Below are 27083 nucleotides of genomic sequence, written 5' to 3'. Positions count from 1 at the left end.
GCCTTGGGGTCCCTTTTGAGGGTGATGATTCACTTGGAGTGAGTGCTGGGGATCAGTCACTTGCAGACGTTCCGGAGGGCCTGCTGTGCTGCTGCTGGGTGGACCGTGGTGAACAGAACGGGCAGGTCTCTTGTCCTCTGAGACCCCCTTCCGGAGCGACAGAGAGACTGCCAGCGCACAGAAGTGCCAGACACAGAGAGTGATTCCCAAGGGTGGTGGGTGCCGTGCCGGAGAGGAGCCCGGCAGCCCTGGCAGAGGTGGTGTTCTGCAGGTTGGCAGGGGGGCTGAGCTGGCCAGCGGGGCAGAGGCTGGCGGCTGGAGGGCCGTGGCCTCTGCGGCCTGGGAAGGGGCTGGACTGACTGGCCGGGCCTGCTCTGTGGACCCTGGAGGCCATGGGCAGAGCCGTGGGCAGCTGTCGGAGTGTTTGGTTTTGTGCAAGGAGCTGACAGCCGTGCGTTTCTAAAACAAGGCACTGATGAGGAGGCGAGACTGCAGCTGAGAGCATGGATTTGAGATTGACAGGCGCCAAAGTGTAAACGGGATACTCATGGGACTGAATCCAGGTGTGAGGCAGAGAGAGGAGGTGGGGGCAGGGTGCCCAGCACAGGCGGATCGGGCAGTGCGGGGGCCCACAGGGCAGCCGGGAGCACCGAGGTAGCTGTGTCTGGTGCCGAGGGCGCCAGGCAGGATGGGAAGGTTATCATGGGGACCCCCAGGTGGGTCCCAGTGGCCAGGAGGGGAGGATGGGCTGGGACAGGAGCAGGGGAGGTGGGTGAATAGAGGGGAGGGGAGGGAAACGTGGCATGATGGAAGCTGTGAGAAACTGGTGTGTGGTGGTTGGAGCAGGAGGTGGTGATTGAACCAATACTGAGAAGGCTGGGGTGGGTTGACAGGACTGTGGGTGGGCACTTCTGTCCTCCCAGGAGGAAGGCAGGGAAGATGGGAATACCTGTGAGAGTGTGTGTGTGTGGGTGTGAGTGAGTGTGAATCTGTTTTGCATGGCCATAAAGCAAGACCTGAGGCTGGGTATTAATAGAGAAGGGGTTTATTTGGCTCACGGCTCTGTAGGCTGCATGGAAGCATGGTGCTGGCGTCTGCTTCTGGTGAGGCCTCAGGCAGCGTCCACTCGTGGCAGAAGGAGACGGGGAGCGGGTGTGTCACATGGCGAGAGAAGCCTGCAGACTCCTTTTAACAACCAGATCTCTCGCGAACCCTCACGAGAAGTCATTACCGCAGGGAGGGTGCCAGGCTGTTCACGAGAGATCCACCCCATGACCTAGACCCCTCCCGCTAGATCGCGCCTCCAACACGGGAAGTCAGATTCAACATGAGATTTGGAGGGGACGCACGTTCACACCGTGTGAGGGTTGGGTGTGGGAGCAGTGAGGCTGGAGGGCGCTGTGTGAGTGTGGGGGTGTGGAGGTGGGGCTCCTGGGGGCAGGGTCTGTGTCTGGGAGGGGAAGGCTTGGAGCAGGGGTCACATTGACGCCGTGTGAGTGATGAGTGTGGGAGCAGTGAGGCTGGAGGGCGCTGTGGATGTGGGGGGCTGGTGGAAGTGGGGCTCCTGGGAGCAGGGTCTGTGTCTGGGAGGGGAAGACTTGGAGGCAGGGGCACGAGGGGAGGCGGGTTGAGGGTTGAGGGGTGAGGAGGCAGGGATGGTACCCTGAGAGGCTAGGTGTGCTGGGCAAGGCAGGAGGGTCCCAAGGCAGGCATGGGGCCGCCACCCTTCCAACTGTGTCCTGGGTGGGCAGAGGGGAGGATGACCTTGGACAGGGATGGGGACAGGTGTTAGGACTGGGGAGCCTGTGTGTGCAGCGCCCAGGAGTTGGGAGATGGGCAAGGGGGAGGCCTGCAACGGGGAAGGACTGCGGATCATGCGGCCCGGAGCAGGTCTCAAGGCCAGCTCTGGAGCCAGGCCCTCCACTCCGAGCTCAGTGACTGTGGAGTGGCCCCCAGGGCACGGGGGTCTCTGAACTGTGTGCCCACCTGGGATGGTCGGTGGGGGTGGAACTAAGCACTGCACGTGGTGCTCAGCTGCCCGGATCTCTTCCAGCCTCTGCGCGTCCGCCGGCTCCTCCGCCCCTTCTTCCTGCTGCAGAACTCCTCTATGATGAAGAAGACCTTGAAGTGCATCCACTGGTCGCTGCCGGAAATGGCCAGGTGGGCTCTTCGTGCCCCGGGCTCGTAGGGCTGGGAAGCGGCTCTCTCTGCCCCAGGCCATGTGGTTGCGGGCGGGGCCCATCGGAGTCTCACCTTGGACTGCCTGCTCCTCATCCTGGCTGGCTGGTGACAGTGTGGGGAGGACGCTGGGGGGGCGTTTGGGGTCTCAGTGGTTCCAACAGTTCCCCAGAGGCCTCCCAGCAGCCTTCGACCTAGGCCCGGGGCTGCAGACACTGTGGCCCCAGCTCAAAGGCTGTGAGTCCCCTGGGCACTCTCTCCGATGGGTCTCCTCTTGTCCCCTCTGTCCTCACTGGGGCTGCGCCTTGCCTCTCCCCTCTGCTGTCCCCTCCCACTCATGGTGTCTGCACGTTGCCAGCCTAGACTTCATAAAGCCAAGCTGCTCCTGACGGCGCCCCTGCTTGGAAGCCCTCGTGGCTCTTGTTGCCACTAGAAGCGTGGGGCGCTCTCCCTGTGCCCCAGCCCAGCCTCCATCCACCTCAGCTCACCCCGGTCCCGATCCCCTGTCACCCTCTGCTCTTGCCAGTGGCAACGGTGCGTGAGTCCCTAGTGGCTCAGATGCTGACCCCTCACCATCCAGCTCAGGTGGGTGGAAGTGGCCCCCTCTGAGAGCCCTGGGCCCTTGGATGCTGTCTCAGCTGGGCCCCCTGGGTTTCATTGGTCACTGTCAAAGAAGGGACCCTGCCAGGGCAGGACCAGGCCTTTCCTCTGGGCCCCATGAGCTGAGCATGAGGCAAGGCCCTCGGGGAGAGGGGGACCCAGCTGCTGCAGACTCCTGGGCGCTCCTGTCACCGAGCCCCGCAGGCAGGTCAGGTGTCCCTGGGTCCTGCCTGCCCACCTGCCTGGCCCAGGCTGAGTGCTACGCTCTCCCCCAGCGTCGGGCTGCTGCTGGCCATCCACCTGTGCCTGTTCACCATGTTCGGGATGCTGCTGTTCGCCGGCGGGAAGGTAGGGCACCCTACCTTCTCAGTGGTTCCAACAGGGTCTGGGGATGGGGCTGCCCTGTGCTGTGACTAACAGACGGGGCTGGGCCGGTGTCTGCTGCCCTGGCTTATGTGCAAACTCTGTCCAGGAGTTAGCAGTGGCCCATCAGGGGTCCAGGGGCCTGCCTTCGGGTGGCCACAGTGCTCCACCACCCCACTGCCCGGATACCTGTCTGTCCTGGGGTCTCCTGGGCTCAGGGCCACTTGTTCTCTGTCCTGGCTGCCCCTCTCCAACCCTCCCCTGCTCCCTCCCATCCTGACTCAGTTCCCCTACCCTCCTTCCCACTTCCCTCCCTCCCTGCCTATCCCCTGTCCTCCTCCCCTCCTACCTTCCTCCCTGTCTCTGTCTCCCCACCCCTCCCCAGCCCTCCCCGCCAGGCCCTTCACTGAGGGTGGTTCCTCTGGTTTCTCCTCCAGTCCCGTTCATCCTTCCTGACAACCAGGCTTGCCCTGCACCCTCTCTGACTGCAGCCCCCCAGGCTGCGCTGGCCTATTGGGAGGGCCCTCACCTCCCATGCCCTCTCCTGCCACTAGTCTCTCCCACCATATCCTCCTGTGTGGCTGCCCGGGGCACGGCAGCTCGTTGCTGTGTGGAGGCGTCTGCCTGTCTCCCTACCCCACTGCAGTGTTACGAGTTTATTCTTCCGTCCTGGCCGAGGGCACCATCCTCCTTGGGGCTGGGGCCACGCTGCATTGCTGCGGCTTTGTCGTGGGAGTGGACAGTGCTCAGCCTGTGCTGCTGTTCGTTTGTGGCCGCGTTGGGGTTTGCTGTGTGTTGTCCAGAAGGGGAAGGCTGAAGCTGGGGTTCTCACCCAGGGCGGAAGCAGTGAGTGAGCCCTGTGTGTGCGTGGTGTCTGTATGTCTGTGCGTGTGCGTGGTGTATGTATGTCTGTGTGCGAGTTTGTTGTCTGTGTGCGAGTCTGTTGTCTGTGTGCGTGTGTGGTGTCTGTGTGTGCGTGGCTTGTCTGTATGTCTGTGTGTGTGTGGTGTCTTATGTGGTGTGTGGTGTGGTGTCTTTGCATGCGTGGTGTCTGTATGTCTGTTTGCTGTGTAGTGTCTGCATGTGTGCATGGTGTCTGTGTGCGTGCGTGGTGTCTGTACGTCTGTGTGCGTGCGTGGTGTCTCTACTTCTGTGCATGCAGGGTGTCTGTACGCCTGTGTGCGTGCGCGGTGTCTCTACGTCTGTGCATGCAGGGTGTCTGTACGTCTGTGCGCGTGCGCGGTGTCTGTACGTCTGTGCATGCAGGGTGTCTGTACGCCTGTGCGCGTGCGTGGTGTCTCTACGCCTGTGCATGCAGGGTGTCTGTATGTCTGTGCGCGTGCGCGGTGTCTGTACGTCTGTGCATGCAGGGTGTCTGTACGCCTGTGTGCGTGCGTGGTGTCTCTACGCCTGTGCATGCAGGGTGTCTGTATGTCTGTGCGCGTGCGTGGTGTCTCTACGTCTGTGCATGCAGGGTGTCTGTACGCCTGTGCGCGTGCGTGGTGTCTCTACGCCTGTGCGTGTGCGTGGTGTCTGTACGTCTGTGTGCGTGTGTGGTGTATGTCTGTGCGCGTGCGTGGTGTCGCTACGCCTGTGCGCATGCGTGTTGTCTGTGTGCCTGTGCGCGTGCGTGGTGTCTGTATGTCTGTGCGCGTGCGCGGTGTCTGTACGTCTGTGCATGCAGGGTGTCTGTACGCCTGTGCGCGTGCGTGGTGTCTCTACGCCTGTGCATGCAGGGTGTCTGTACGCCTGTGCGCGTGCGTGGTGTCTCTACGCCTGTGCATGCAGGGTGTCTGTACGCCTGTGCGCGTGCGCGGTGTCTCTACGCCTGTGCATGCAGGGTGTCTGTACGCCTGTGCGCGTGCGCGGTGTCTCTACGTCTGTGCATGCAGGGTGTCTGTACGCCTGTGCGCGTGCGTGGTGTCTCTACGTCTGTGCATGCAGGGTGTCTCTACGCCTGTGCGCGTGCGTGGTGTCTCTACGTCTGTGTGCGTGTGTGGTGTATGTCTGTGCGCGTGCGTGGTGTCGCTACGCCTGTGCGCGTGCGTGGTGTCTGTGTGCCTGTGCGCGTGCGTGGTGTCTGTATGTCTGTGTGCGTGTGTGGTGTATGTCTGTGCGCGTGCGTGGTGTCTGTACGTCTGTGTGCGTGTGTGGTGTATGTCTGTGCGCATGCGTGGTGTCTGTGTGCCTGTGTGCGTGCGTGGTGTCTGTGTGCCTGTGTGCGTGCGTGGTGTCTGTGTGCCTGTGCGCGTGCGTGGTGTCTGTACGTCTGTGTGCGTGTGTGGTGTATGTCTGTGTGCATGCGTGGTGTCTGTGTGTGTGCGTGCGTGGTGTCTGTACATCTGTGTGCGTGGTGTCTGTGTGCCTGTGCGCGTGCGTGGTGTCTGTACGTCTGTGTGCGTGTGTGGTGTATGTCTGTGCGCATGCGTGGTGTCTGTGTGCCTGTGCGCGTGCGTGGTGTCTGTGTGCCTGTGCGCGTGCGTGGTGTCTGTGTGCCTGTGCGCGTGCGTGGTGTCTGTAGTCTGTGCGCGTGCGTGGTGTCTGTGTGTCTGTGTGTGTGTGTTCGTGCATGCATGTCTCTGTGTGTATGTGTTTGTGTGCCTGTCAGGAGGGAGAGAGGATAGGGACTCTGGTGTGGATGCCCCCTTGCCAATGGCTGTGATTCGGGGGCAGCTGGGCTGTGGAGATGGAACCGCTGACGGAATCTCAGGCCTTCCTCTGTGTGACTGTCCAGTGACTGCTGCAGTGGTGCTGTTTCCCAGAGCCCATACAAGGTGGATGTCATCATTGTGGGTGCTGGACGTGGCAACAGCCTCAGCCTTGAGGCTGGGGTGTGATCCTCCGCCTGGGAAAGCCGAGTGTCCCATCCTGAGGCACCGGGAAGGGCCGGCTCCTCCTCTAGGTGTGGGGTTCTGCCCCATGGAGCGGCCCTTGGGGAGCAAGGTGTGCCTTGTGTGAGGGGTCAGAACGCTTGTCGTGGTCTTGGCAGGAGTCTGGATCCCTGTCCGAGGCAGGACTTGAGAGGAATATGGGATGGTGGCCGGCCTGTCCCTGCCTTCCTTCCCCGGCCATCGTGCCCTGCCAGCCTGGCCTGGGGCAGTAGCTAGGCTGTGCTTCCGGATGGCCTTGCTGGCATCGCCGGCTCCTGCTGGCGGGGTGCAGCGGCTGCCTTGCTTTAGCTACCTTTGTGAGCACGGTCCAGAGCCAGCCTGCTTGTCCTCTGCTGGCTTTGCTCGTTGTGAAGCTCCAACCTGGACTGATTTCCAAGAACCAGGGTTGGTGCTGGGGTGTGTGGTCTCCCAGCAGCCGTGATGGTGCTGTCCCATTTTACAGACGTTTCTCAGGTCGGGGCTGTGGGCTGGCTCGGGTCCATCGTTGCTGGTTGTGGCAGGTTGGGCGGGAGCCCGGGGCTCCTCTGTGTCCCTCACAGAGCTGTGGCTTGGGCTGGGCTGTAGGTATGGGAGGTCACGCCTAGGGTCTGCCCGAGCAGAGGTCGAACTGCAGAGGAGGAGCGTGAGGCCTGCTGGGAGGCTCAGTGTGGGGTGGGAGAAGGGCCTGGGCAGGGGAGTTCTCTCGGCTCTGTGGACCTCAGCATCTGTTAGGTGGTGTGGGTGCCAGAACCTTCCTCAGCTGACTCGAAGCCTGGCCCTGAACCTTGCTCAGTGGGCGCTCGGTGGGTTGTTTTACGTTCGGGAATGTGGTGGTTTGACTGGGTGGGAGTGGGAGTGGGGAGGCCCAGGAGGCCTGAGCCCAGCACTCCAGTCCTACTGTCCCCGGTGACCGCTGGAGGCCAGCCTGCCCTCCAGGCTTCAAAGGCCTTGCTCTGCTCCTCCACTCTGGCTTGGGCTGAGGCCCAGGAGGGGCCCGCCTTGCTCTCCCCAGCAGGGGAGCCTGTCCCTACCCATGGCTCTGTGCCTGACAGTGCTCCCTGCCTTCTCACTTCCTCTCAGTGGCCTCTGTGCCCCCTCCCCTTAGCAGACTGTGGCGTCTTCACCATCAATTAGTTCACGTGTCCTTGGGAGCCCCTGACTGGGCAGATGAGGGGACAGGGCCATTTTATAGGTGAGACCTTGCAGGCCTCGGTGCTATTGATGTGGCTCTGAGGCCGGAAGGGCGGCCTGTGTGAGAGAGAGTGGCCGTCACAGGCGCCTCCGTGCCAGGGCCTGCTTGTGAGGTCTCCCCTTCGCCAGCAGCTGGGCTCGTGGCTTTGAAACGATCCCTAAGAGTTTGCTTTGTGTGCCAAGTCCCGCTGTGCCACCGGCCCATCCAGTTCACACAACCAGTCTGGTTTGCAGGAACCACCCATCTTCCAGCTGGGCATCTTCCAGCTGGGTGTCTGGAGGCTTGATCGGCAGAGGGTGCCCACGAGCCTGGCCCCAGTGAGAGCCCCGGGCCCAGAGTCTCGAGTGGAGTTGCTTTCCGAGCAGAAACCCTGCACGTGCCAGCTGTGTTTTGTGGCTGGGACCCCTCTCAGGAGGGAGAGAGGATAGGGACTCTCGTGTGGATGCCCCCTTGCCAATGGCTGTGATTCACCACAGCCACGAGCACGGTGCCTCTGGGTCCCCTGGGTGGCCATGGGCCCTGATACACAGCCTCTAGAGTAGGCTTCACGAAGGGTCCAACCTATCCCACCGTGACAGCCTGGGCCCCTCCTGCCCCTCCCGCCCCTGCCCGCCCCTGCCCTGTAGCCTCACTGCCCGCACAGTATATGGCAGAATCGGCTGCGAGCAGGCGAGGTGGCCTGAGGGAGGTCACTAGGCTGGCCGAGGGCTTTCTGCTGTGGTTCTGAGCCGTCCTGCTTCCAGGCACCATGTCCGTGCGGGTGAGCGGTCTCCCTGGGTGCCCACTCTTGGCCCTGAGATCCTGAGTTTGGTGCTGTCTGGCCATGAGCTCAGCCTGCTGGGAGGCCACAGGGAGATGCAGGCTGGGCAGTGGGTGGATGGTTCCAGCCGGTTGGGTCCGGGGCCTGGGGCTCAGCCTGTGGGGTGGGGACCCGGTGGCGCCCTGGAGCTGCCGCTTCTGCTCTCAGCAGGATGATGGGCAGGACAGGGAGAGGCGGACCTACTTCCAGAACCTGCCTGAGTCTCTGACTTCCCTCCTGGTGCTGCTGACCACGGCCAACAACCCCGATGGTGCGTGCAGGGCCAGGGAGGGACTCTGGGGGTCGGTGAGCCCAGCATGGGGGGCCAGTTTGGGTCGCTGAGCCTTAGCACCCAGCGGGAGTGTCCGAGCCCTTTTTATCGACAAGTGGAGAAGAAAGGGTGACATTTTCCTTCCTCCCCTTCTTTTCCTTTCTCTTCTTCCTTGTCTTGGTTTTCTTCTCCCTCTCCCTTCTCCCTTCTCTTTCCTTCTTTCCTTTGCTGTCTCATGCCTTTGCTTTCTTATTCCCTCCTCCCTTTTCTCTTCGTCTCCTCTTCCTCCTCGTCGTCTCACTCCTCTGAGAAGCTGAAAGTGGCTGGTGTTCTTCATAGGGTGATGATGGCAGTGGTCAGAGGGTCCCCTGGTGCCCTCCTACTGGAGGTCAGTGGTCAGAGGGGTCTCCCGGTGCCGTCCTGCTGGAGCTCCACACACCCACACTCCTGTTGCTGCTGAGGTTCAGCTGTGGGAGCCACTGGGCAGCAGCACGTGAGGGCCAAGGGTCTTACCAGCCATGATGCTCACCCTGTGTGATGCTGGTGGGGCCTCCGTTGCTCAGGTGCAGGTGTGGCCAGGATGAAGGCCACGGTCCTGGGCTTGGCTGTGGCCCAGCCACCCTGGCTGGTACCTTTCATCTTGCGGACCCTGAGTGCTGTCTCTTGTGTCCTCTGAGTCCTAGCAAGTGACCACAGGGGGAGCAGGACTGTCTGTGGGGAGAGCTGCAGGGAGGCTGTGAGCTCTGCGCACAGAGGGACATCCTTGATGGGTAGGGAGTTCCCCGTCCTGGAGGGTGTTCGAGCAGAGGCGAGAGATCGAATTCGGACAGGAAGGCCTCTCAGTCCTCCCAGGAGACCTCTTTTCTTTTCTTTTCTCTCTTCTTTCCCTTTCCTTTTCCTTTTCCTTTCCTTTCAGACGGAGCCACGCTATGTCACCCAGACTGGAGTGCAGTGGCGCGATCTTGGCTCACTGCAACCTCCACCTCCTGGGTTCAAGCGATTCTCCTGCCTCAGCCTCTTGAGTAGCAGGGATTACAGGCATGAGCCACCACGCCTGGCTAATTTTTGCATTTTTAGTAGAGATGGAGTTTCACTATGTTGGCCGGGCTAGTCTTGAATTCCTGACCTCAAGTGATCCACCCGCTTCAGCTTCCCAAAGTGCTGGGATTACAGGTGTGAGCCAGCACTCGGCAGTGGAGACCTCCTTTCCACAGTGGAGACCTCCTTTCTATTGCAGAAGCAAATAGTGTAGGGTCAGGATGGGAATGGGATCAGGAACTGAGGTTGTCAGTCTGCGTTATTTCTTTTTTCTTTCAGTGATGATTCCTGCATATTCCAAGAACCGGGCCTACGCCATCTTCTTCATAGTCTTCACCGTGATAGGTGAGTGCAGGTAACGTGGCCAGCATTCTGCGACAGGATCCCGAGAGCTCAGGGACCGGCATACTCCGCTCCCTCCATGACCTGAAACTTCACATCCGTGTGTTTCACTCCAGAGATCACCCCAGGGATCCCCCGCCAACAGCTTCACCCCAGGGATTCCCCACCCCACGGCTTCACCTTGGGGAGCCCCCACCCCACGGCTTCACCCCGGGGATCCCCCACCAACAGCTTCACCCCAGGGATTCCCCACCCCACGGCTTCACCCCAGGGAGCCCCTACGCCACACTTTCTGTTCTGTCATCACCGTCGACCTCATCGTCCTCCCACCTGTGACTGCGCTGGCCAGGCCACATTTCCATTTGATAGGGGCGCCCCCGGCACTGTGCTGTCCTGTGCTGGCCGCCCTGGCGTTGGTTTTGCTGCTGTGCTGGTGGCTCCCTGACTGTGGCTGTCTCCTCTTGAAGGAAGCCTGTTTCTGATGAACCTGCTGACGGCCATCATCTACAGCCAGTTCCGGGGCTACCTGATGGTGAGCGAGCTCCCCCATCCTGGCTCTGCCTGGAGCTGCCCGGAGGCCAAGCAGGGTGTGGCTTGAGCTGAGCAGCTGGGTGATCCTTGCTGGCCAGGCTCCTGGTGGGATGGGAGGGCAGGGTTGCCACCTCCTGTGGATCCGCTGGGGATACACATATGTTGTTGCTCTGGCCACTGCCAGAGATGGCAGCTCCCAGGACAGCGGACCCTAAACCCTCTTGAGGGGGAGCCGGGGGGGCCCCCCAACACACAGAGAAGAAACATGGCCCAGTGTATTGCACAGCACGCCCGTCAGACACCTTCCTGTGTGGCCTGTTCCGGGAGTCCGTGACCATCCTCTCATTCCCGGGGGGTGAGGGAGTCTGTGACCAGTCCTCTCATTCCCGGGGGGTGAGGGGCTGCCCCCAGGCATGGGGGACTGGGCCCCCTCCAAGGCTGCCCAGATTCCCCCTCTGCCTGTTCCCCAGGGGAGGGACGGGTTGGGGGTTCTGAGCCGGGGGGGGGGCTGATCCTGCCGTTCAGAGCCTTCCTCTTTGCAGAAATCTCTCCAGACCTCGCTGTTTCGGAGGCGGCTGGGGACCCGGGCTGCCTTTGAAGTCCTGTCCTCCACGGCGGGGGAGGGAGGAGCCTTTCCTCAGGCGTGAGTGCTGAGCATGGGCCCTCTTCTCCCTGAGGGTGGGCGCTGTGGCTGCTGGGCAGGGGGCGGGTGTTCATTAGGGGCTTCTCGTGCTCGGCCTGTCCCTCGCCGAGGCTGGCTGGCACCCACCTCACAGAAACCACCATGTCCCTGGCGCTCTGTGGTTCCCGGCATCCTTGCCCTGAGTCCATGCCTTTATCTTTGTGCCCCCCAGTGACCCTGGGCTGGTGAAGGGCCGAGTGGCCTGGCTTCTCCTTGTCCCCCTTCTGTGCTGACTTAGGCAGCAGAGCCAGAGGTGCGTGGGCCAGGTGTCCACACCACCGTCCTGCTTGGAAATGAGGGCAGAGAGCTTGAGGGACACTGCGGTGGCAAGTTCTGGTCCTGACTGCTCATAGTGGTGAAGGCAGTTTGCCCCTCCTCGGGGGGGCGGCAGTGGCAGGACACTCCTTACAGGGGCTCTTGTTGTGGCTCAGGCTGCACAGTGGCTTCACGGCAAAGCTCAAGCCAGACGCCAGGACTAGAGGACTCAGGCCCGGGTTCCGAGCGGGGCTGAGCTGGCCGTGCTGACTGGGCTGTGGGTTTTCCCTGCAGAGTTGGGGTGAAGCCCCAGAACTTGCTGCAGGTGCTTCAGAAGGTGCAGCTGGACAGCTCCCACAAACAGGCCATGATGGAGGTACCCGCCCCTGCTCCCAGCCTCCTCTGGGCTCCTCCCGGGAGGTCACTTGGGCCAGCAGCCCCTTTTCAGGACTGCGTGTGTGGCTTGAGGTCACCTGCAGCGTTCACAGCCCGTCGGGGTGGGGTTGGGGCTGGGGGCACTCACCTCCGAGGGCGTTCACCTTCCCGGGTGCCCCTGCTGACCTGCGCTCCTTCCTCTGCAGAAGGTGCGCTCCTATGGCAGTGTTCCGCTCTCGGCTGACGAGTTTCAGAAACTCTTCAACGAGCTTGACAGAAGTGTGGTTAAAGAGGTAAGTGGGGCCACGGCCGCCCAGGGCGGATAGTGGGGGCCGTCCAGTTTCCACCGCCCTTGATCACCTGGGGAGCTCCTCTAACGATGGGCGCCGGGATTCGCCTGCCAGGGGTCCTGGCTCCTAGGATGGGAACTGGGAATGGAGATCTCTTTGGCTCTTGGAGATTGGGGAGATTTTTATGAAATTCCCCAGACCCCAGGAACTAGCCTGAGCCCAGCCCGACACAAATAAATCTTCCAAATGGTTTTCTCCATTTCCATGACAGACTCTCCTTTTCCTGTCTGTCCTTTCTTAGGAGGTCCGCGTGCTGGTCCTCTCCAAGGCCTTTGTCTTTCGCCCTTGACACGGGTTTACAGAGTTCCCAGGTGGGCCTCAGCAGCCGTCTAAGCTCTGTGTCCGGAAGGCCTGGGCCAGGGGGGCGGAGACATTGGGAAACAGCCCAGGCGCTCACAGGCAGTGCGGGGGCAGCACGGGGGCTGCCGTTCCAGCTGCTCAGCCTCAGAGGACTGAGCCGGACCCTGGAACGGGGATGGGGCACAGAGGCGGAGTCGCAGACGCCTGCCAGTTCTGGGTCACTTTTCTCGTTTGCTCAGGCTCCTGGGACGGCACCACAGACTGGGGCAGGGGTGGGGCTGAAGCAGCAGGCATTTGTCATCTCACGGTCCTGGCCGTCAGTCCGAGGCCAAGGTGTCACAGGGCTGGTTCCTCCTGAGGCCCCTCTCAGTGGCTTGTAGGTGCCACCCTCTCCCCGTGTCCTCACCTGAGGCCTCTCTCTGTGGCCTGTAGACATCACCTTCTCCCCGTGTCCTCACCTGAGGTCTTTCTCTGTGGCCTGTAGATCCCACCCTCTCCCCGTGTCCTCACCTGAGGCCTCTCTCCGTGGCCAGTAGACATCACCTTCTCCCTGTGTCCTCACCTGAGGCCTCTCTCCGTGGCCTGTAGACATCACCTTCTCCCTGTGTCCTCATGTGGTCATCCCTCTGTGTGTCATCTCCTCTTCTTAAAAGGACCCTATTCAGATTGGATGAGGGCCCATTCTAATGGCCTTGTTTTAACAAATTACCTTTTAAAAGTCACATTCTGAGCTACTGGGGTTAGAGGTTAAAGATACGAATTCTGAGGGAGACAAAATTCAGCCCCCAGCAGCTGTCACCTGCCTCAGGATTCTGTCGGCCTCTGTGGCTGCAGGCCCCTGTCAGAGGTGGTTCTCTAAAAAACATGTTTTCCTAAGGTCCTTCCAGACCTCTGGAGTCAGACCCTGCCCCAACCTGAGCTTGAGTGGCACGTGCTCGTCCCCATTGTCACTTTGGGCATCCCCTTTAGGGCTGCATTCCTCAGTGTGGCCCCCCCAACTCCTTGGGGCATGGGCGATGAGTGTGGTGAGGATCAACAGGCGGCACTTTAAGTATTCACGCCATCAAACCTCTGTTTGGGACAAGGCTGGGCAATGTGGTATCAACTTAAGGTTGTCTTGAAGATATGAAATAAATTTTGAGTGCAGGTTTCCCAGGTTTGAGTGCAGATTTCCCAGAAACTGTGGAGATGGTCCTCAGATGACAGAAAATTAAGAAGCAGTGTTCTAGATAATGGCGCTTGTCCTAGGGCCAGAGATGTTTGGGGCTCAGGAAGCAGCTCTTAGCGACTGTCATAGGCTAGTTTGCTGTGATCCGGCCCCTTGCGGGGGCAGGCAGACGCAGGCTGGGAAAAGCCAGTCATCCTAAAGGTTCTGGAAAGGTGGTTGTCGTTTCTCAGGCTTTGCTCCTGGTGTGCTCTGGGCCATCTGGGCTCTCCCTGAACCGTTGTTGCTGTTCCCTAGGGTGCGGCTGAGTCCTGGTTGTCCAGAGCTGACTTTCCCACCCTTTTCCAGTGTCAGGATTTGATGAGACCTGGAGAGGAGTTCCTCCTCCCGTGATGCTGTGGAGGAAGAGTGGACGGATTGCTTTGGCCGTGACCCAGTAGAGCGGGCTCGTGTGCGCGCAGGAGTGGGGAAGGCCCACCAGGCTGGCCTGGCCAGATTCCCAGCCTGGCCGTCTCCTTTGAGGTCCCAGCGATGCTCTTCCCGGGGCACCGAGCACTGGGCTTTGAGATGGGAGCTTAGGTTCCACAGGTTTTGGGAGCTGCGATATCCTTAATTTGGTTTGCTGACACCTTCTTTCCTCAATAATGCTGACTGTAGAGGGGAGGCCATTGCCCCTCGGTATCTGCAGGGATTGCCTCTAGGACTCCATGTGGATACAAAATCCATGGATGTTTAAGTCTCTTATGTAAGATGATGTAGTGTTTGCAGGTAACCTACACACATCCTTCTGTATACTTTAAACCATTTCTAGACTACTTAGAATATACCTAGCACCTAGGGATGCGGCGGGAGCTTGGGGAATACGGGTAAGCAAACCTGTACGCTCCGCATGGACGCCGTTTCCCCTGAGTGTGTTTTGATCTGCAGTGAGTTCAGTCTGCAGATGCAGTGCCCGCTGATGCGAAGGGCTGGCTGAGCTTCCATTTTGGGAGGTGGATGCTTCTGGGATTGCTGAGATTTGGGGCAGCCTGTGGGTTTGGAAGCACAGAGGTGCTTTCTTGGCAGGCTGACGTCATGGGAGCTCCAGCCTTTTCGAGAGCCCTCCTGTGTGGGGTCACCGCCTGGGCGTCAGTCTGGCCGTGGCCAGGCAGTAGTTTGGTGCTTGCTGGCGAGCTCCAGAGAAGGTGCCCTGCCTGCTGCTGAAAGAAGTCTCCTCTTCATATAGGAAGCTTTTGGGGTTAAAAATGTAGTTGTCGGCCGGGCGCGGTGGCTCACGCCTGTAATCCCTGCACTTTGGGAGGCCGAGGCGGGCGGATCACGAGGTCAGGAGATCGAGACCATCCTGGCTAACACGGTGAAACCCCGTCTCTACTAAAATACAAAAAATTAGCCGGGCGCGGTGGCGGGCGCCTGTAGTCCCAGCTACTCGGGAGGCTGAGGCAGGAGAATGGCGCGAACCTGGGAGGCGGAGCTTGCAGTGAGCCGAGATGGTGCCACTGCACTCCAGCCTGGGCGACAGAGTGAAGACTCCGCCTCAAAAAAAAAAAAATGTAGTCGTCATTCATTATAGACAACAGAGGAAAGTGGGAAAATCCACCTCACTGGCTTTCTACCCAGAGACAACCACTTTAGTCATATCAGTTACTTCTCAGTTACACAGCTAACGTGTGAACACCACCTGCTCCCTGTAACAATTTAAACATACAGATAATGCTAAAATCTCTCTTGGCCACGGTCAGTCTGGGTTAAACAGAAAGTGTCGTATATGGAAGTGGCAACTACGATAAAAGAGTAACTGTAAGATGTAAGGAAACCGTGTGGTGTCCTCGGGCCGAGGGGAGTGCGTGAGAGAGGATGGACCTGGATGGGGACCCTCCAAAGCCGGGGTTCAGACCTCTTGAGAGAAGGTGTGGGTTCATCCACAGGAATGCAGAGACGTTCACTGGTCTCCCTGGGCTCCGGTTGGTCTGTGGTCATCGGGTAAGCAGGAGGCGACCCTCCCGGGTGCAGCAGGCTCAGGCTGTGAGCAGGCGGTGGCATTGTCCTGCCGAGGGAATTGTGTGCCAGTGCGGGCAGGTGGCGTTTGGGCACTGGTTTCCACCCTGAGGACTGGGGGAAGCTGAGAAATTTTCAGGAGGTCAGGCTGCGGCTGTAGGTCGCCCGGGGACTGTGTGTCTGGGACAGAGAGCGTCCACATGTGCTTCACACCACACCCCGATCCACCCTGCAGCATCCGGAAACCACAGGGGAGGCCTGCCCTCCTGCCGTGTCCCTCCACTTGCCCTCCTGCCCTCCTGCGGTGTCCCTCCACTTGCCCTCCTGCCCTCCTGTGGTGTCCCCCCACTTGCCCTCCTGCGGTGTCCCTCACTTGCCCTCCTGCCATGTCCCCCCAGCCCCTCCGCTGAGAAAGCCTCACCTCCCTCTCACTGCGGACGAGACGCTGAAAGGGACCCTGCCGTTGTGGCAGAGTGCGTGTCGAGGAGGATATCGGGAGCCGAGAGGAAGTTCACTGATCACTGGCACCGCCAGTTTGGATCTCACTCAAGAGTAGCCACTCTATTCAACTGGCTATTTTGGTGTTTTCCTTCCAGACTTTTCCCCGTGTAATTTCAGGCATTTGTAGGCACCTGAGGAAACAGTTGCTTTGTTCTTCTTTGACGTATACGTGAAGCATCGCGATTTTCACTCCGCAGCCTGCCTGTTCATGCAGCCGTGTCTTCTCGCCCTCTCCATTTTCATATGGATTTTTTGGGGGGATGAGCTGTAGCGACGTGTCACATGCGGCTGTGGAGTACTTGACACGTGGCTGTTGCCACTGAATAACTGAGTGTTGAATTTCGTTGCATCGAAATTATCATGAAATAGCCGCCGGTGGTCAGTGGCCCCGTGTGGGACGGCAGGTGCAGGTCCCCTTGCTGAGAAACATTTAGGCCGTTCCCGTTGTCGACCTCGTGCACACATGGACGTGTCTTAAGGAGGCTGCTGAGCGTGGGAAGTGCTGGGTCTCGCGAGGATCCTGACAGTGGCAGTGGCTGCCCGCCTGCCCCTCACTGCCTTCTGCCGCTGCCGGCCCACCATACAGGAGTCGGTTCTGTGCTAAGTTTCTGTAGCTCTGAGCATATCACTTACGTGTGTTTTTTCACACAGCTTTTTTGTTTTTAAATATCAGGGTGACACTTTGCATACATTTAAGGTGACTCGAATATCACAGCATGATTTCCTTACAGCCTCAGTGGACATTTCAGTTGCTTCTATTTCTCTTTGGGTGTTACAAAGACCACTGAGATGAACACCTCAATGTATAAAGCGATTTCTGTGTCTGGGATTATTTCCTGTGACTGGATAGATAGGATGGGAGATGAGGTAGGAAAAAATCTAATCCCAGAATAAGAGGGCATGAGCGTTTTTGGGCTGCAACAGCCACGGCTGCTAGACTGTGCTTCTGAGCGCGTGTGTTCCTTACCCAGCACCCGCCGAGGCCCGAGTACCAGTCCCCGTTTCTGCAGAGTGCCCAGTTCGTCTTTGGCCACTACTACTTTGACTACCTGGGGAACCTCATCGCCCTGGCAAACCTGGTGTCCATTTGCGTGAGTGCGGATTTGCCTCAGAGCTGGCCTGGAAGTGCCTGTTCCCACCCACCTTGCACGGGAGCCTGCCCCGCCTGCCTCGCCCACCGCTGTGCTGGGCCAGCCGGCGAGCCCTCTGCTCTGGCTTTGCAGGTGTTCCTGGTGCTGGATGCAGATGTGCTGCCTGTTGAGCGTGATGACTTTGTCTTGGGGGTAAGTTCTGAGCTGCCCACCTGTCAGGGCCAGGGCGAGGCTGGGCAGGGCTGCCAGCCCTGGGGCCCAATGCTGGGTGCCTCTTCTGCCCCTTTAGATTCTCAACTGTGTCTTCATTGTGTACTACCTGTTGGAGATGCTGCTCAAGGTCTTTGCCCTGGGCCTGCGAGGGTACCTGTCCTATCCCAGCAACGTGTTTGATGGGCTCCTCACCATTGTCTTGCTGGTAAAATAGGCGCGTCCGAGGCCGGCCTCTCCTGGGCGGGTGGGTGAGCGCCACCTGGGCTCTGTGCTGGCCCATCTCAGGCCTCCCCTGAGGACCAGAGGCTGTGGGAAGGTGGGCTTCTGTTCTCAGTGGTGAGGGCTGGCTTCCCTTCCAGCCGAGTTGCTCAGTGGGTAGCCGGTGGGCTTTAGGAGGCTGGGTTTCTACTGTGTTTGAGTGTCACGGGGGACAGGCTGCCACTCCTGACCCCGAGGGGAGGCCCTGAAGGACCCGTAGCCCTGGCCAGCGACTCCAGCCCGGGGCACAGCCTTTAATGTCACTGATAGACGGTGTGACCTCAGCATGGTGGAGCGAGGGGCCGGGGGCTCTCAGGCACCAGGGTGTTCTCGGGAAATGCTTACACTTCCTTTCCCCAGACCCCGTGGGAGTGAGGGCATGTCACCCTCGGGGTGTGTGTCACAGGCGGCCACATCAGAGTGACGTTTGCTGTAGCTGGCAGGCCCCTCGGCACGCGGGTGAAGAGAAGCTTGAGAAGGGCCCTGCGGTCTGTCCTTGACTCAGTAGTTTTCTGCCATCCCCGCCCCCAATCTGTGCAGTCCCCCGATTCCTGAGTCCCCCGATTCCTGAGTCCCCCGATTCCTGAGTCCCCTGATTCCTGAGTCCCCTGATTCCTGAGTCCCCCGATTCCTGAGGCCAGGGTTTCTTTCCAGCTGAAGGGAGTCCCGACATCTGCAGCCAACCCACGGGGTCCAGGACCAAGCTCTGGTTTCTCCCCAAAAGCCCCTTTTGGGGAGAATGTGTTAGAGATGAGCTTTATATTTCCTTTAAGGGCTGCCCAGATTAGTGTTGCTGTAGCGAAGCCTTCTTTTCTTTTGTAATTAAAGGTTTTGGAGATCTCAACTCTGGCTGTGTACCGATTGCCACGCCCAGGCTGGTATGTGACTGGGCAGAACCGAGGGCGGCTACAGCAAACAACACCACCACCTAGCACCCCTGGGAGGGTCTCAGTGGTGTCCAGGGAGCCAGGCCTGCCCGCCGGGTCTGCTCTGACTCTAGGGCAGACCCCATGATGGTGGAATGGGTGGGCTGATCCCTCAGCAGAGGCTGTGTCGGGGCAGGGCCCTGCCGTCGCTCTGGGCGTCCTCTCTCCAGAAGCTGGCGCTTGCAGGCTGTGGAGGGAAGCCGTTGTTCCCCCTCGGAGATGCCCTCCACAGTGGCAGTGGGCTCCCCCTCCCAGCACACATGCTGGGGGTTGGCAGTGGAGATGCCCCTGGCTCAGGTCTCAGGGGGCCTGTGATCACTGGGGTTGGGCCGAGCCCCTCTGCTGGTGGGAAGGTCCTTGGGAGAGCCCCCAACTCACAGAGTGACCTTGAGTCATCACCTCCCACTCTAGATGTCACTTTAGCCCCCTTAAAATAGTGGAGCCAGGGGCCCGGGGCTCACTGAACTCTGATGCAGTGTGCTGATTCCTCACTGCCAGGGTTCTGGCCATGAACAGACAACCTGGGCAGGGACTCTGCCCTGGCCATCAGCCGGGCTGCTCTGCCCTGGCAGTGTGGCTCCGGTGTGCCCGTGATGAGACAGGAAGGGTGGGGCACAGGGCCCAGTGTGCCAGCCTCGGCCCTGTGGTTAGGCCAGGCTCCTTGGGTCTGTGTGTGCTTTGTTATCCACCCCCCTGCCTAGGGAGCAGCTGGGAATCGCTTGGAGGGGGTGGGCACGGTGAACAGCAGAGGCCTGCTGTTCCGTCACCTCCCTGGGAAGCCCCCCAGGAAGGCAGGCAGTGCCACCGTGCTGCGCCATGGGGCTGGCGTGGCTTCGTCTGTCACGTGCACTGAGCATGCCAGCTGCACTTTGGTCTAAGTCATTACCTTGGGGGGCTGACACTCTGGATGAGAATGGGTTTGAGTTTCAATAGAAATGAAAGCATGGAAAGACCGAGACCCGCCAAGCGCAGGAAACCAAGGCAGGAGACTTGGCTCACCCAGTTCTGCTGGGGCCTGAGCTGGAGCAAGTTCAGTGTCTGGAGCCTCCGTGCCCTCCCGTGTGGACGGAGGGTCTGTATAGAAGGAGGGCTGCAGCCTTCCTGTGAGGACCGGGTGGGAAGGTGTTGGGGGAATGGGGGTCGCTCCGGGGCTGCAGATGGAAGCAGAGCAGTGAGTGACCCAGGCCCCGCCCTCTCACTGCCCGGCGGAGGCTTTTCTGCTCGGGGTTGGCTGTGGGGTGCACTCTCGTCTGTGCCGTTGCCCTCCCTGCGCCTCTGTCCAGGAGCCCAGGCGTCTCCTTGTCTCCTCCCCGTGGGGCTCCTGGGCCCCTCCAAACTCGCCCCCCGTGTCTCTCCCCAGGAGGCCGGAGATGCTGGGCTTGCTGTCGCTGTGGGACATGACCCGCATGCTGAACATGCTCATCGTGTTCCGCTTCCTGCGAATCATCCCCAGCATGAAGGTGCGTGCCGGCCCCAACCCCGCGCTCGCCCCGCCCTCCTGGTTCCCGCTGCTGCGTTGCTCCAGGGTGGGTGACCTTGGGGCAGGAAGGGCCCGAGGACTATGCCCGTCACTCTGGGTTCCCTGACTGCACCCTCAGCTCTCTGCCGTGTTCTTGTGATGCTGGGGTAGGGTCATTAGAAGCAGGATAGCCCAGCCCTGCATTTCTGGGTGGGGAGAGCAAGGCGGGCAAGGGTGTGGAGGGCGCAGTGCTTTGGCCAGTCGCAGGAGCTCCTTGGGATTGGAGCCCTGGACACCAGCGCTCCCCCAGGTCTCTGAGGTTTCCAGAAAGGTCTTTGCCGTGGCTCCCAGGGTGCTAGTAATGAGGGCAGCGGTATCTCTGGCCAGAGAGCTCCTTTCCAGGATTCCTTAATGTGGGTGCAGGTGGCTCATGATCATCTCTGAGCACTGGTTTCTCTTAATGCACCGGTTGGGAGCAGTGGGCACTTTGAAAGTGCGGGCAGGCAGAGGTGGGGGTTCTGGGCCTCGCTGCTCCTGGCTTCATGTCCTAAGACCCCTCTTCCGAGTGTCCAGGTCCCTCCTCTGTCCCCATTCATCCTTCCTCTGAGCTGTGCACCTGTCCCACCTGGCAGTATGTCCCACTTGAAGGCAGCTCAGGGATCCTGAGCCTTCCTAGGGGGCTGCTGTGCTGGGACCTTCATACATACACACACACGCACACGTGTTCACACATAATTACAACCATACAGGTACACACAATCATACACATATAGAATACAGCCGTGCATAATCTCACACACAACCACACGTGACCATGCACACGCATGCACACACAATCGCAGGCACACATGATCATACACAGTCACAATACACATCGTACAATACATATCATGCACATGCACACGTACATTCATATATACACACACCCTCGCATCACTGTGTGCACAGATAATCGCATGCAGATATCCATGTGAACCTGTGCCTGTATAAGATGCATGATCGTGTGTGCACACATCCACAGTAAGGCCTCAGTGCCACCCACAGGTTCTTGGAAACTGTGACTTTAAGGGAAATGACGCACAGCAGGCCCTGGAATCACGCCGTTTTGCTTGAAGTTGCAGTTTCCCAGGGCCTCTCACGTGAGTATATGCATGCTCACGATGACACGCCCGTGTGCACACATCCATGCTGACTGGTCTCCACTGTGGCGTTTAGCTGTGTTGTGTAATTTGGATTCCTCAGGTGGGTTGATGCGGCTGATGTGAAAGCCTTTCTCCCGGCTACCCTGTGATGAGGAGGAGCGGCTCTTTGGAGCTGGGGCCTCCCTGCTGGTTCTCAGAGGCCCCTCCTCAGACTCAGTTCCTGCGGGTGGTCCTGCCCCCTCTACCTCTGCATTGCTTTGGCACCTCCAGGCCACAGAGTAGCTGACCCACCCGCAGTGGGTTGGGAGGCAGAGAAGGGCTTCCCACAGGGACTTGAAGTCAGTGCTTGAATGAGGCTGGGCTGGAGGTGTTGGGATGCAGGAGTGGGTGAGTGAGTGCGTGCGGGTGGGCGATGCAAGCGTGTGTGAGTGCGTGTGGGTAGATGTGGGTGTTGGGGTGCGAGGGTGTGTATGGGTGGATGTGGGGGCCTGACAGGCTGTGTGGGTGTGTAGAGGCGTGTGGGGTGGCTGTGGGTCCAGGTGTGTGTGGGTTGGTGGTCATTGGCCTGCCCCATCTTGCCTTTCCGTCAGGGTCAGGGTGGTAGGCCGGGATGGTGTCCTCCCTGCGGGGCCAGGAGGAGTAAGGGCTGGCTCTCTTCCTGTCCTCAGCCGATGGCCGTGGTGGCCAGTACCGTCGTGGGCCTGGTGCAGAACATGCGTGCGTTTGGCGGGATCCTGGTGGTGAGTCCCAGGCTGCTGCTGGCGGTGGGATATGCACTGGAGCGGGAGGCTGGGAGGCTGGCGGAAGGCAGTGCCGGGCCAGCTCACTGCTCTGTCGGCAGGAAGTTTCTTGGGTTTGGACGGCAGCAGGTTCCCGAGGCCAGGGGAGTACAGGGTCGGGGTGAGAAGCCAGAGGCATCCCGTTCTTCGCAGAGCAGGGCGCTCAGGGCGGTGTGGCTGGTGGCGCTGCGTGGGCATGCTTCCCGCCCATGCCACAGAGGGTTTTGGTAACTTTTGAGTCTCTCGTGTTTTCTGGGTTGTGGATCTCGTTGAGAAACTAATGACAGAAATTTAAGAGGCACAGGGCTTTGCCTCCAGGACCCCAAAGCCCACACAAGCCCTAGGATGAGGACTTGGTCGAGGTTCCTTTCTTAGAGGGGTTTCAGGGACTTGCAGCCACATTTGCTGAGCAAGAACTGTGGGATGCCCCGGCCCCTCCCCTTGGCCAGCCTTCCAGCTGAGGAGCCCGTCTGCTCTGCCTGGTGGCCGGGCTTGGGCAGGAGAGGGGCCCGTGACCAGGCAGGCCCCAGAGCTGCTTCGTGTGGAGTGACAGGAGGCGCCCTCTGCAGGAAGCCCGGCCGCACTTCAGGCAGTTTTGTCATTTTATTCTGACCACGTTGACATAGAGACCACTGGTGTGAGAAGGTGTCTCTGGGGCCACGGGGTGCTCTGAGCTGGACCCCAGCTGTGCCTCGTGCCTCTGGAAATAGACGCCGGGAAGAAAATCTTGCCTCAGGTGCTGTCTGCCCAGCCCCCTAACTTGCATAGCAGAGGAAACTGAGGCCCAGAAAGGGGACCAGGTTAGCCCAGGCGTGTACCCCTCCGCTCTCTACTGATGCATGTTAGGGATAGGCCTGGGGTGGGCCGGCAGCCTGTCCCCTAACTGTGACTGCCAGGGTACCTGTATTCCTGTAGGAGCTCCGTGACCACCCCTGCCTGAGCCCCACTGTGTCTGTGGACCTGGCAGCCCTGGGGGAGGCCAGCTGCATGTGTTTCGAAGTAGCAGCCAGGCTGGAATCCCAGCTCTGGGCAGAGGGTCCTGGCCTCACAGGCGTCAGCCTGGCTTTGTGGTTCTGTCTGAGGGCGGGGAGGGGTGGGGGCAGGTGCGCCCATGGGTGGGGCTGACCAGTCCCTGGCTCCTGGCCCCCAGGTGGTCTACTACGAATTTGCCGTCATTGGGATCAACTTGTTTCGAGGTGTCGTCGTGGCTCCCCCTGGAAACAGCAGGTGAGGTGGGGTCTGAGGTGCCATGGGGAGTGTCTCGGGTGCCAGCGTGGGTGGGAGGCCTTGGCGGTGGCCTTGGTGGGCTCAGCGTCTCAGGAGGGGAGGCTGTTCTCCCAGTTCCTTCATCTCCTCCCTCCACCCTCTTTTCCTGATCTCCGATTTCCACCTCTGCTCCGTGCCTCTGCTAGGAGCCCTTGCCTGGAGTCTGCTAAACACATTTCTCATGGCCTGCTCAGAGCATTACTCTCCCTGCCCCCTGACCCTCTGTACCCCAGTTTGGACCTTCAGGCCAGGCTGAGCACACCAGCAGAGGAGGGGCTGTAAGGTGTCAGGCCTCAGAATCTGGAGCCCCCGCCCCTGACCCAGGTGTGTTGTGACCCCCCAGCCTGGCCTCTGCCAATGGCTCGGCGCCCTGTGGGAGCTTCGAGCAGCTGGAGTACTGGGCCAACAACTTCGATGACTTTGCGGTGAGCCCTGTGCCCTGCCCTAGTGCCCTTCTCCCTGGGCTCCTCCCCTCCCCACCTCCTGGGCCCTCCTGGACTGCTGATCTCTGCCCCTGCAGGCTGCCCTGGTCACTCTGTGGAACTTGATGGTGGTGAACAACTGGCAGGTGCTCCTGGATGCCTATCGGCGCTACTCGGGCCCGTGAGTCCCCGTCTGGGCGGCGGTGATTCTCCGTGCAGCCTGGGGGTTCCCTTGCATCCGGGCACTCTGCACTAGATGCCCGGAGCGTGGGTGCGACAGGGACTCGGGCCTTGACAGGGAAGTCAGCCAGAGTGGCATCCTGGCTGGCCTTGCCCCTGCCCCCTGCATAGCCACATCGTGACTCTCAGGATGGTGGCCAGTGACTCTGGGTTTACACCTCGTGGAGGCCATTGGTGTGTTTGGGGCTTCTGAGGAAGTCCACGGGGGTGGGGGAGCCCTGGGAAGGCTGAATGAACGAGATAGTTCAGCTCTGAGCTTGAGCTCAGACTGGCCCCAGCGATGGTCCTGGGTTTTAATCCCAGCACTGCCTCCTGCTGGCTGAGCTACCTCGGCAGCTTGTTGCACATTTCTAGGCCTCGGCTGGGTTGTTTTGAGGTGGAAATAGTAGCGCGCTCTGTATCATGGTGTGCGTGGACCGGATGCCTAGGAGCCATCCTGACCACACAGCAGCGGTGTCTGTATCGAGTGCTCTTGCTTTGCTCATCATGGTTCACGGGGTGGGCCTCTGTCCTCCACAGGTGGTCCAAGATCTATTTTGTATTGTGGTGGCTGGTGTCGTCTGTCATCTGGGTCAACCTGTTTCTGGCCCTGATTCTGGAGGTATCAGAGATCCCCACCCAGGCTGTTCTCCGTGGTCATTTGTTTCTAATTCACTCTCGATGGGCCTGAGGCCACTGGCCAGGCCTGCCTGGAACTTTGATGGGAGAGTTGTGCTGGGTTAGGCGGGTCCTGAGTGAGGCTGAGCCCTTCCTGTGGGGCTCAGTGCTGCCTCCCCTGGCTGCTGGGGCCTTGGGGGACGCTCCTGACATCTGGGCTGTGGGAATTCTCAGGCCGCCAGGTCGGGCTGAAGGAGGGACTTGGACGTCGGCTCCAGGAGGAGCCAGCAGCCTCCTGAGGCCTGTGCCTGGGTGTCCAGGGTGAACGGCTCAGCCCCCTCAGTGGGTGCCCTGTGGCTGACCCTGGAGGGGCTGGGGATGGGGCAAGGCTGCTTTCACTCGGGGCCCACACTCACTGGCCACTCCCTCCTGCTTGCCAGAACTTCCTTCACAAGTGGGACCCCCAGAGCCACCTGCAGCCACTTGCTGGGACCGCGGAGGCCACCTACCAGATGACTGTGGAGCTCCCATTCAGGTGTGTGAGTGGGGAAGGCCTTCTGTGTGGCCCCCTGGGGTGTGAAGCCAAGAGCTGGGGGGTGGAGGGGCCAAGGTGGCCGGCAGGCCCTGATGGCCCTCCTCCCTCTCAGCCCGGTTATCTGGCTTTGGCCCTGTGCTACATGGGAGAAGCTCAGAGCTGGAATCGGGAGGCTTCCTCTTCCTGCCACTGGGGTCATATCCTTTGTCCTGTCCTGCTTGGGCATATTTAAGGCACCATCCTTCAGGGTCCGTTGGATTCTGTTGGATGTAAACAGGGGACCTGAGGAAACCGCACCCATCTCTTCTCCTGGCAGCTTTGAGATGGTTCCTCTACTAGTCCGGAAAGGTGACCACCCAGAAGCAGCCTGCTGTGGGGCTGTGCCTTCTACGAGGGGCTGCTGAGTCGCTGCAGCCAAGCCCTGCGGTCCTGCCAGCCAGTGGGAAGATGTGCCCCCTGGGCTTTTGAGAATACTGTGTAGATATTTCTAGGGCCCGCATCCATCCTGAGGCTCATCTGAGTCCCCGTGTCTCTGTGTCCCTGTGACACTCACTTTGCATGTGTTGCTAAGCTCTGCTCCTTTGTTCTTGTGAGCAGACCGGGGTGTCCCTCCTTTAGAGGCCCCTGTGTGCATCTTTCCTCAATTCCACAGGGATATTCTGGAGGAGCCCAGGGAGGATGAGCTCATGGAGAGGCTGAACCAGCACCCGCACCTGCAGCTGTGCAGGTGACATCCGGGCTGCCGTCCCAGCCAGGGCGGCAGGAGAGAGAGGCTGGCCTACACAGGTGCCCATCATGGAAGAGGCGGCCATGCTATGGCCAGCCGAGCAGGAAGAGACCTTTCCTCTGATAGACCACTAAGCTGGAGACAGGAATCAAGTCCTTCGCGTGCGGCCCAACAGCCATCCACAGAACAGCTGCTGGTGCTTCCGGGAGGCGCCACGCGCTCCGCTTTCTTTTATAGCTGCTTCAGTGAGAATTCCCTCGCCCACTCCACAGGGACCTTACAGACAAAAAAGCGAGAAGCAGCGGCCTCCCCTGTCCCCTGCAGCTTCGGGTGCCTTTGCTGCTGGTGGCCGTTAGGGACCACAGGCCTGACCAGGGCCCGCACAGGTTAACTGGCAGACTTCCGGGGCATTCTGGTGGGGATGCTGGTGGTTTGACATGGAGAGAACCTTGACCGTGTTTTATTATTTCGTGGCTTGCATGAGTGTGTCTGCGTGTGTTTCTTTAGGGGTCTGATTGCCAGTTATTTTCATCAGTAAGTCTTGCGAAGAATGGGATTGTCATTCTTAACTTCAGCACAATTCTAGTCCTGCTTCTCCGGAGTGGGGTTGTTGAGTAAAGCTGCTTGGGTTGTGCACTGCACAAGGGCACGTGGCTGTGAGGCGTATCCTGGGGGTGGGGGGCGCCGTCTACCTGCCATGAGGGGCACCTTTTCTGTTTTGCTCAAGGGCATGTATAAGCCAATGGTGACCTTGTTTCCTGTGTCCTCAGGTGTGTGGCAGGGGGCCTGGAGTGGGGAGGTGGGGCAAGTGAGCAGTGTGTGGAAAGCCTTGTTGCCACTTGAAGCTCTCCAGGTCCAGACTGACCAATGGTTTTCTCACCTCAGGGGCCAACCCACGCCCCCTTTCTGCTGAGGTTTGGGTGCCATCTAGTGGTGGGATGGGATTTGGTTGACTATTTTTAAGGCAAGGTGGACCCAGCAACTTCCAGAAACAACTCGGGGGACACCACTCCCTGTCACACTGCACATGGAGCCTGGTGCCCGGTCCGTGCCCGAGCTCAGCAGGACCAGGAAGGGATGGGCCCTGCCAGGGTTGCCTGTGCACTGTGCGTTTTCCCCTGGGAGGCACAAGTTCTTTCATCTGCTTTTCCTTTAGAGGTGCTGAGCCCACGCCATAGCCCCTGTGGGGTGGCTGGGGAGGGGGTGACGCGAACAACAGCGTGGTTGGTATTGAGACTGGGGAGAGGAGCAAGTCCGAGGAGAAGGTCATGAGTTCCTTTTTACTCATGTCGAATAATAACAATAACGATATGGAAACCACCACAAACTTGGGGAAAAGTTGCAAGTCAAGAGAAGCTTCCTTCTGAATCACTCGAGTGGTTGCCGTTCTGGCCCTGCACCCTCTGTGCTTTGGGACGGTGTCCAACCCGCATTCGCGTCAGGAGTGAGTCGCACGTGGCTTTGTGGTCATGGTGACTTAATCCGCCTGGACGGTGGCTCCGTCTCCCTGGGCTTGTACGACCTTGGCACTTCTGGAGATAAGCCCGTGGCTCCCAGGTTGTTCATGTGAGGTTTCCTCGTGGTAGGTTCTGGGTCTGCGTTTCGTCTAGGAGTGTCACAG

At 59.9% G+C, this 27083-nt stretch overlaps 1 protein-coding gene across 50 annotated transcripts in view; it reads left to right on the top strand.

Moving 5' to 3' along the window:
- Window positions 1-25942, top strand: part of TPCN2 (two pore segment channel 2) — a 38815-nt gene extending 12873 nt beyond the window's left edge. For 2 of the 50 annotated variants that reach the window (XR_012422935.1, XR_012422950.1), the window contains exons 6-24: window positions 2054-2160; window positions 3054-3126; window positions 8174-8273; window positions 9591-9656; window positions 10121-10185; window positions 10727-10827; window positions 11416-11497; window positions 11703-11789; window positions 16779-16898; window positions 17031-17090; window positions 17188-17316; window positions 19656-19755; window positions 21565-21636; window positions 22826-22902; window positions 23285-23366; window positions 23462-23544; window positions 24123-24204; window positions 24641-24735; window positions 25388-25942. Coding sequence is in view for 18 of the 50 variants with exons in the window: in XM_074012964.1 (XP_073869065.1) it covers window positions 2054-2160; window positions 3054-3126; window positions 8171-8273; window positions 9591-9656; window positions 10121-10185; window positions 10727-10827; window positions 11416-11497; window positions 11703-11789; window positions 16779-16898; window positions 17031-17090; window positions 17188-17316; window positions 18198-18247; window positions 19656-19755; window positions 21565-21636; window positions 22826-22902; window positions 23285-23366; window positions 23462-23544; window positions 24123-24204; window positions 24641-24735; window positions 24848-25139 (1926 nt within the window). In the remaining 32 variants the exon portion in view is untranslated. Of the gene's footprint in view, window positions 1-2053; window positions 2161-3053; window positions 3127-7184; window positions 7964-8170; window positions 8274-9590; window positions 9657-10120; window positions 10186-10726; window positions 10828-11415; window positions 11498-11702; window positions 11790-12087; window positions 12158-16778; window positions 16899-17030; window positions 17091-17187; window positions 17317-18197; window positions 18248-19655; window positions 19756-21564; window positions 21637-22244; window positions 22476-22825; window positions 22903-23174; window positions 23367-23461; window positions 23545-24122; window positions 24205-24640; window positions 24736-24847 lie in introns of those variants that run through there. The other 48 variants (XR_012422930.1, XR_012422948.1, XR_012422942.1 and 45 more) reach the window with 45 other exon arrangements.
- Window positions 25943-27083: the final 1141 nt, after the last annotated feature.

The sequence above is a fragment of the Macaca fascicularis genome, chromosome 14 (genome assembly GCF_037993035.2).
Source record: "Macaca fascicularis isolate 582-1 chromosome 14, T2T-MFA8v1.1".
In the NCBI taxonomy this organism is placed as follows: domain Eukaryota; kingdom Metazoa; phylum Chordata; class Mammalia; order Primates; family Cercopithecidae; genus Macaca; species Macaca fascicularis.
The sequence above is the reverse complement of the archived record's forward strand: the minus strand, read 5'-3'. Positions and strand labels throughout refer to the sequence as shown.